General features: G+C 31.7%; 1 protein-coding gene across 1 annotated transcript; it reads left to right on the forward strand.

Moving 5' to 3' along the window:
* The first annotated feature begins 4502 nt into the window (after positions 1-4502).
* LOC130983293 (transmembrane 9 superfamily member 3) lies at positions 4503-8505 on the forward strand. Its single transcript, XM_057907511.1, has 7 exons — positions 4503-4869; positions 5440-5480; positions 5601-6183; positions 6279-6416; positions 6525-6681; positions 6783-7267; positions 8022-8505. The coding sequence occupies exons 1-7, from the start codon at positions 4715-4717 to the stop codon at positions 8239-8241; spliced, it is 1779 nt and encodes a 592-aa protein (XP_057763494.1). The 5' UTR covers positions 4503-4714; the 3' UTR covers positions 8242-8505.
* Positions 8506-9803: the final 1298 nt, after the last annotated feature.

The following is a 9803-nucleotide window of genomic DNA, read 5'->3' on the forward strand; positions in this document are numbered from 1 at the left end:
TTATTTCTTGAATAGGTACAAAATACCGTTAACATACATTAACAAGTTTTCATAATATATATGTAGGTACACAACCGTTAGAGAAAGAATTGAACCGTAAACGGTAATTATTTAACCGTTTATTTTTAATATTAATATATTAATTTGTAAATACTCTTCATCACTCATTTCTTTGGATTATCTAATGAGTAGGTTTTGCTAGGTGTACATGGTCCGACCGGATTCAAAGATTTAGTCTAACTTCGAATATTTTAGAGACTAATTTGGTGTGATTTTATCGGGTTTAGGACTAGGTAAAGATCTAAAAAATAGACTCGGTTATTATTTCGGGTCGAGTTTAGATCATAGCTCGAGTCATCTGAATTCGGTCTGGTTGTCCGGTCATCATGCACAGTTAATATTGTGTTATTAGTAATGGATGATGGCTATTCTTATGTGAAATTTAAGTATTGTAAACATTAATATTTTGTATTATTAGTCATTATAAGATTATAAGTTAATATTTTATATTTAAAATGCATAAGACTTTAGACTAATGGCATAATATTGTGTTATTTGTATTGATTTAAATATTTGATGTTATTAGGTAATATTAGTATTGATTATGGTTATGCTTTAATTTTAGAGGAGGGTTGGTTCTTGCTATATTTTTCTAAGTAAATTTTACCATGTCAAATAATGGTTGGAGTGTTAGAAATTTGGATATTTTCACATGTTAGCTTACAAGAAGATATCAAGGTAATTTAATGTAAACGACCTGGTTTTCACCCGATATAATCGTGGCCCGAAAGTGTATAGGTTTCATCGAATTTAGAGTCGGGTTCGGGTCTAACAAATAGGCCTGGTATATATTTCGAGCTACGTCTGGATCACATCAAACCTGATTTCACCCGACCTATGAACACTCCTAAGTTTTTGGAGATAAAGAGCATGATTTATCTTTTTATATCATAATTAAGTTTAATTATTTTATTAATTTTTATAATTTTATTAAATTTATAATTATAATTTTATATTTTATTTTTTTAATAAATTTTTTATATTATTTTTAATTTTATTATTAAATCTTTATCAATAAAAAAATTAGAGTTAATAGAATATTTTTTATAAATTAAAAATACACATAATTAATAATGTAAGTAGATTTTTTATCATATATTTTTAAAAAAAATATTATATTAATTTTAATATTTTTTATAAAAAATTAATTATAAAATTAAAAATAATATAAAAATTAAATTAAAAAAACTATAAAATATCTAATTATAAATTTAATAAAATTATAAAAATTAAGAGAACAATTAAATCTAACTATTTATATATATGTGTGTAAACATATAGTGATCATCCAATTTAGGTGCACCTATGAGAGAAGGAATTGGAAATAAAAACATTTTAGTGTCATTTTCGAGTACTTTTTTTTATCACTTATTTTGGTAATTATGTGATGTTATTAGTTGGCGTTGGGCTATTTGACCTTGAGATGATTTAGAATATGGTTTAATATGTCTTATAGTACTCTTTTGATGCCTGTATGGTATGTAATTTGTGAGGATAATAATCTTTAGTAGATGCTACATCTTCTGCTTTTACGACGAGTGAATTCTTTGTTTTGGAATTTTTTTTTTTTTTTTTATATAGACTTATGGTTACATTAAACAAGATATTTAGCTGATTTCTTTGCTTTGAAAAAAATTATAATTTTTAAATAAGTTTTTTATGTAGACTTATGGTTACATTAAACAAGATATTTAGCTATATTATTACTATAAATATAGATGTATATATTTTATATGATAAAGAATTATAAAATCAATTATAATTTAGTATATAAGGGTTGTGTGTAAAGAGTCTTCATTATTTAAAGGGTATTAGATTCAATTCTCTCTTATAATCATTTTGGAAATATTTCTTAAGGTAAGCATGAAAGCATTTCAATCATAGAAAACTGTTAGAATTGGAGTAAATAATCCAGTTTGACTTAATTAGTTGAGAATCAGTCACTAAATCGATTTGGTTTAAGATAAAAATTGTTTGGTAGTAAATTGATAAAAAAAATTTAAAAAATTGATAATATTGTTAAATAGGTATAATTTTTTTTGCAGTTAACCGATTTAATAATAAATAAAAAAATTTAAAAATGATATATTTTATACAAAAAATGTTATTTTATTATATACTCAAATTCTAGTTAAATATTTGAATTTATGAACTTTTAACTCTATTAATTCGACAATCAATTTGATTTTTAGAATTTTAATTTTAACAGATAGAATCGAATAGTTTACTCGCATTCAATTCAATCATATTTAATAATTAAGTTTATCTATGATGTGCCTTTAGCCCACATATTAAAATTATAAAACAATTTTTTTTTTTATTCAAACTATAAAAAATTTAAGTTTTTAATATATTTATTTTATATTCATTAAATAACAACATTTAAAACTTTTTACTAATAATAAGTTTATTATATGCCCTTAAAACATATATTAGCTAACCTTTTAATAATTTTTGCTAATATATAGGTACAACTATGAAAATTAGTTGTCGGAAAGGATACTTTTTGTTCAAAAAATATAAATGTACACGTGAATAGAACATATGCATATAGAATATACCGGTATTTGAACTGAGAATTCTCTCAAATTAATTTATATGTATAAGCACTTACTTTGGCAGATAATAAATTTATATGTATTGTCGATACGATAAAAATGAAATAATTACTCTTAGATGAATAACCATCACGAAACTACAAATGAGGTCACAACGAGAGAACAAGTGGCTGCAATTGAAGAAATTGAAAAATTCGTCAAGGTATTTAAAACACAAAGTGACAAATTCCAGGCTCGAAGACTTTGTACTTTGTAGTGTCTAGTGCCTTAGGCTTGGAGAGCTCTCAAGTCTGGAATGACTCAAAATTTGTCTTGCTGGAATTTTTGCATTAATTTTCTGCATTATTAGCCTCTCTTGATTTTCGTATTCATGTATCAATGATTCAATGCAGTTTGGCACAAAAATTATAGTAGATTTTGATACCTGTACTTATCATCACTATTATCTTCAATTGCTCCCTTCATTATTTCCAGATTTCATACCCATTTCATCTTGTTTAGTTTTTGCCAAACACATACCATATAATTATTAATTCCTACCTACATATACCATCCAATTCCAAAGTTACTCATGTTTTGCTATTCTTAATTTAGCGAGTCAATACATAACATATATCGTCAACGTGTCTGAATATATATATGCTATGCCTTTGTTATAAAGGAAAGACAGAAAAAAGACTTGATTTGCAAGTGACCCAAATCAGAAAAGTACCATAATCCAGATCTATTGTTGTAATACTCTCTCTGTTTTAACATAATATTAGCTTGAACAAAAAGTACAACGTTAAAACCTAGTATAAAACTATGTAAAAGATAAACTTAGTTTTAATTAAATAGATATATAATTAATAGTTATTTGATCATAAATAAATTAGGAGTATTGTTTTAAAAATAATTAATATTGTCTTAATATCTTAACATAGTTACTAAATAATAATTTGTCGATATTAAAATTATTTAATAAATATCTTTATAAATTAAATACTAACAAATCTTAAAAAGTATACACGGTCAACAACTTAATAATTAAGTCAACAACTACCATAATTTGGTGAGGCATACTAGTTAATTGAGAACCAAATTGTTAATTTTTTTCCTTCAGAATCAAATGTCTTTTAATAAAATCAAAATGATTTAGTCAAAGAAAAAAAATGATTCACAGTAAAAAAAAAAAAGAGATTAGGACCATATTCCGTAGCGTCCTATATGCCAATGAAGAGATAAAATTGTTCTAATAACTTGGTGTATTAAAAAGTAAATGAATAAAATAAAAATGTTTTATTAATAACAAAAATAATTACAATATATTTGTGTGTATATATTTTTTAATAAAATAAATAAATTATTAAAATAATTAAAGTTTTATACAGTAATTATATTTTTTTATAAACACAATATTTATATTTTTATTATATTATTGTGAATATTTTTTATATTCAAAATATTTATAAAAAGAATATAATTTTAATATTTTATTAGTGTAAAATAATTATATATTATATATATATAGAATTATATAACATATTGTCCTATCAATAAAATTATAAGAAATAATTTAAAGATTATTAAAATTTATTATTTTTTTATCACGTAATTAATTAGTTATCAATTTAATTTTTTAATTTAATAATATATTTTATTTTATAATTTTAAATATTAATAATAAAAAATAATAAATTTTAATAATTATTTAATATTTTTTAAAAATAATTATATTTTATATTGACGGCATTAATACTCGTCTAAAAGATGAATGTAATTGAACGAATCGGCATCAAAATTAAATTTTCATGAAAATATTAGGGAATAAAATTAAGAAATGAAGGTAGGAGGAGAAATGGGTAAGGTAAAACATCAGGCATAAGAGTGTGGCGGTGAGTCTGTGTCACCTCACTCACCCCTCTTCAATTTTATTTTTTGGTTCCTTCTTCCTTCGCTTCGTTTCTTTGTGTGTGTTTATTAACCCCTTTGCTTCTTCTCTTCCCTTTCGTCTTTTCTCTTCAAACCTTCTCTTCTCTCTCTTTCTCTCTCTGACCCTTCTCTTCGTAAATCGAAGAGGTGGAAGAAAAAGAAGAAGAAGAAACTAAAACACAACAATGAGGAAGAATCATCACCTGCTTCCTCTTCTGTTGCTCTCACTCACCTTCCTCTCATTCTCCACCGTCAGATCCGATTCCTCAGATCACAGATACAAGGAAGGAAATATCGTCCCTCTATACGCAAACAAAGTTGGCCCTTTCCACAACCCAAGGTAACTCCGATCTGATCTCTTCCACTGTAAATTCTTCTCCGCCTTGGAAAATTCTTAGCTCTTCAGTGTGGCTCTTATGGTTCAGTTATCGAACTTCGGTTGTTTCTCTGCTTAGCTTTGATCTCGCTTTGTAGCCGCTGGATCTGTCGTTTCTAGCTTCAACTGTTGTGAACTACTTGCTTTTCGTTTCTATTTGTACATTCAAAATTAGTGTTTGAATTCGTTGCAGAATGTAGATTTATGTAATTGTGTGCTGAGATTTTTAACTGATGTATTGATATATGTTTGATTCTAATGTGTATCTATGTAGATTTTGTTTATGATTCATTTTGGATTTGTACTTTTGTAGGAGATTTATAAGCGCACGTCTTTAATTTCTGGTAAATGTGTGTTCTTTTATAAATGTCTGAATGTTTGAATATGTTTAGTGTAGATTTATAATTTGGTTAGTTCAATACCTCGATTTTTGGTAATAATGTGCTTTTTTATATAGTATTTGAATTTGTCGGTGGCTTATGAGTTGATTCATTTATTTAATAATAATTATTTTTTCCCCATTAATTTTTCCAGTGAGACATATCGATATTTTGATCTACCATTCTGCCTGCCAGGTTGGTTTTCTTTTCATTTTTCCCCCTCAGGTCTTTCTTTAAGTGTTCAATCAGTTGTTTTTCCTTTTACACTGGTTGTGATTTCTTTAATTTTGGTTTTGTATTTGGATTTGGTTACAGATGATTTGAAGGAGAAGAAAGAAGCTCTTGGTGAGGTCTTAAACGGTGACCGTTTAGTTAGTGCTCCTTACAAGTTAGAGTTCCAGCAGGATAAGGACTCCGTGCCAGTTTGCAAGAAGACACTGAAGAAGGAAGATGTGGCCAAGTTCCGAGCAGCAGTTCGCAAAGACTACTACTTCCAGATGTACTATGATGACTTGCCCATTTGGGGTTTCATTGGGAAAGTTGATAAGGAGGGAAAGGATCCAAGTGATTACAAGTACTACCTGTACAAGCACATTCACTTTGACATATATTATAACAATGATCGCGTCATTGAGATCAATGTGCGAACGGATCCAAATGCACTTGTGGATGTCACGGAGGATAATGAGGTTGAGGTGGAGTTCTTGTATACTGTGAAGTGGAAGGAGACTAACACCCCCTTCGAGAAGCGGATGGATAAGTACTCACAATCTTCATCGCTACCCCATCATTTGGAAATCCACTGGTTCTCGATTATCAACTCATGTGTGACGGTCCTGCTGCTGACTGGTTTCCTTGCAACAATTCTGATGCGGGTCCTTAAGAATGACTTTGTCAAGTATGAAGCATCTTTACACCATCTTTTATGCGTGCTTATTGATTTTGTCTAAGGTACTTATACGTAGGTGTTATCCTTGATTCATTTCTGAATAGGTATGCCCATGATGAGGAAGCTGCTGAGGACCAAGAAGAGACTGGTTGGAAATATATTCATGGAGATGTATTTAGATTTCCAAAATACAAGTCTCTATTTGCTGCTGCCCTTGGATCTGGTACCCAATTGTTTACCCTGTGAGTTTCTTTTGGCCCCTCTGAATGTCTCTATTTAGAAGCTTCACTTCAGGGAAGTTAATTTTTAATTTTTCATATCAATAATTCGCATTACTGCATGCTTTGCAGTACGGTATTCATATTCATCTTGGCACTTGTTGGAGTCTTTTACCCATACAACCGAGGTGCTCTGTTTACCGCACTTGTTGTCATTTATGCGCTCACTTCAGGAATTGCTGGCTATACAGCAACATCTTTCTACTGTCAATTAGAAGGATCAAACTGGGTATTTATCTGTGAATTTGCCCTTCTATTTGATCCAGTTCCCACTGAACCGGCATTTTTTTGGCACTGGCCATTTATATTCTAGTTTCTTTGTCATGACAGGTTAGGAATCTTCTATTGACTGGATGCCTCTTCTGTGGACCATTGTTTCTCACATTTTGCTTCCTGAACACTGTTGCAATTGTTTACAATGCCACTGCGGCCCTCCCATTTGGTACAATTGTGGTTATAGTTCTGATATGGACACTTGTCACATCTCCTTTGCTTGTGTTGGGTGGGATTGCTGGGAAGAATAGCAAGGCTGAATTTCAGGCTCCCTGCCGTACAACCAAGTATCCAAGGGAGATTCCACCTTTGCCATGGTATCGGGGAACAATTCCCCAGATGGCAATGGCCGGGTTTTTGCCCTTCAGTGCAATATACATTGAACTATACTATATATTTGCCAGTGTTTGGGGTCACAGGATTTACACCATCTACAGTATACTGTTCATTGTCTTCATCATTCTCTTGATTGTTACTGCTTTCATTACTGTGGCATTAACGTACTTCCAGCTTGCTGCTGAGGATCACGAGTGGTGGTGGAGGTATGAAATCACTGTCCTTCCCCCGCCCCCCCCCCCCTCTCTCTCTCTCTCTGTTAACTTTCCCTCTATGGTCATGGCTTGATTGCTTATTATATTCTTGATAGCTCGTGAATATGGGGTGTGTGGACTGAATTTTCAATTAGCTGTCTCTTGGTAGATGTATTATTTTGTTATTGAATTGAGGTATATGGGTTCATTCCCTCCCCCCTCTTTCTTTTTATTTTTTAACTCTTAAAATTGATTAACAGTTTTTTCAAATGAAAGTGAGCTGTTTTTAATGGTCAATATGCATAAAATTTTGAAGACAATTATAGGAATAATGCTGTTGATGAGTTTCTACAAACTATGCAGACTCCATAACCTTATTGGCTTTTACCAATTTTATTTTGATAGTTTAGTTTTTAAAATGACATTGGTGATTATTCATGGATAAGCATTCTTCTTTCCTTGTTCTATTGTGTTTAGTTATCTCGACCTTATTGTGATGGTAAATATGCGCGTTCAAAACGGATTTGTTAAGAGATTTAGATAAAGTTATTTGAACATGGATATGATCTATTACAGAGCATATAGTGTCATTTGATGCATATATTTGATATTCACCTAGTGAGATAAGGTTTAGTTGGTAGTTCACTTGTAACTTTCTATGCTTTCAAAATTTAATACATGCAGTTCATTGACCGAGTGTATGCCAAATTTATGGTCTTCTTTACCTTACTTAACTTTGACCAATTTGTTTCTTGTTTCCTTACAGATCATTCCTCTGTGGTGGTTCAACTGGCTTATTTATATACGCCTACTGTCTGTATTACTACTACGCTCGCTCGGACATGTCTGGATTCATGCAGACGTCATTTTTCTTTGGATACATGGCATGCATATGCTATGGTTTCTTCTTGATGCTTGGAACTGTCGGATTCCGCGCGGCTTTACTCTTTGTCCGCCACATATATCGATCCATCAAGTGCGAGTAAGACATTTTGTCCTGACCGATCATCATCACAGGTCCTTTAGAAGAGCTGTTGTCTTCATTTCATAGGCATTCTGTAGAAAATTATAGTAATTTTGGTGTTCCTTTCTGTACTATAAGGGGAAGCTGGGTTGGGTTGGGTTGGTTCGGGGTTGTTTCTAGCTTCCAGTTGTTAGATCACCACAAAGGGTGCTTTTGGAAAAAACGTCTGTACTACCATATCTTTAACCAAACACTTGCAATACCTTCATTTTCCTCTATTTTTGAACTTTTGCTTCATATCCCCAGTTTTTTAATGCGTAAACACACCTCAGTTTGATAAATTTGATTATGTTGAATCCAGAATACGTTACTTGTGAACAATTGAACATCTTTGTATTTAAACTTTCAACGGGAAAATAATACGTTACATGCCGGGCCGTGAAGTTACTAGGTCAGTTGTTAATAAATGTCCACCGGAATTAGGAGAAAATTTGTATGGAGATAATTATAGTATCTCATTGTCAGATACGTAGAGTGAATCTTTTCAGTTGAAAAGTCTAATTGACCAAAGCGTATATTGAGAAAGTATAGAGGAATTATATCATCAGCTAATTTCAACTTCTTTTTAAAAAATAGGATTTTAAATTTTTAAAAAATAAAATTATAAATAATTAGGATTAGTGCTACAAAATTAGGATTACTGTAACATAACTCTCTACTGAATATCATCGCATAACTGTTGCGGTTGTGATTCTGCCGCCACTCTTCTATGCGCTGTGTCAGGCCAGCTTGCGTGAAATCCTTTCACTGTGAGTGGCGCGTTCGATCCTTGACGTCGAGTTCCACTTGGCGTGAGTCTCCGTTGTCTGAGATTGTCGCGGAGTGCGCTGGACCTCGCCGTTGTCTTCCTAGCGTCGATTTATCGTTCCCGCGATGCGCAGCTCTCCGTGCAACGTATCATCAGCACAATCAATCCCTTCTGTGGAGCACCTCTTCTTGTGTCGCCAATCTTCCTGTCAACACCGTCTCGTTGACGCTCCAGGTTGTTGCATGAAGTAGTCGCAATTGCAAGCTGTTAGCTGATATAGGTGCCGCTCCAACCTAAATATTTATGGAAGTAAGCTAGTGAATAGTTAGTTAGAAAGTAACTAAGTTACTGTAGTTAGATGTCCGTTAGTGTGAATTAGAATTAGCCATAGTTAATTGAGCATAGTTAGTCTGATGTATAAATACTGCATTGTATTACTCTTACAAGCATGACTCTCTATTATTCTTCAGCAATTAAACTTCATTCACTTCCATACCTTCTCTCTGCCACTCTTCTCTCACACCTTCTTCCACTTGTGCAACCTCCTCTAAGCTCTAGATTTTATCATGGTGCGGTGAGCGTGGAGGTTGTGAGTGTGACGAGAATTTGAGTTAGCAAGGGGGAAGATAGGTTGTTGCTGAGGGTTCCTGATTTGGCCCAACTATGGCGAATGAGGAACGAATAGCGAGTCCAGGTACAATGCCGATGGAGAATGAGTTCTCCGCCAGTGAATTTCAGAAATTTACGAGATTCATGAATCAGTTTTCCAAATTTCA

Source organism: Arachis stenosperma, chromosome 5, assembly GCF_014773155.1.
Source record: "Arachis stenosperma cultivar V10309 chromosome 5, arast.V10309.gnm1.PFL2, whole genome shotgun sequence".
In the NCBI taxonomy this organism is placed as follows: Eukaryota; Viridiplantae; Streptophyta; class Magnoliopsida; order Fabales; family Fabaceae; genus Arachis; species Arachis stenosperma.

Bases quoted from the DNA above. Each gene is read 5' to 3' on its own strand.
- LOC130983293 (XM_057907511.1), top strand. From the start codon at position 4,715: ATGAGGAAGAATCATCACCTGCTTCCTCTTCTGTTGCTCTCACTCACC. The intron at 5,481-5,600 runs GTTGGTTTTCTT...ATTTGGTTACAG, and splicing joins TCTACCATTCTGCCTGCCAG to ATGATTTGAAGGAGAAGAAA. The intron at 7,268-8,021 runs GTATGAAATCAC...GTTTCCTTACAG, and splicing joins GATCACGAGTGGTGGTGGAG to ATCATTCCTCTGTGGTGGTT.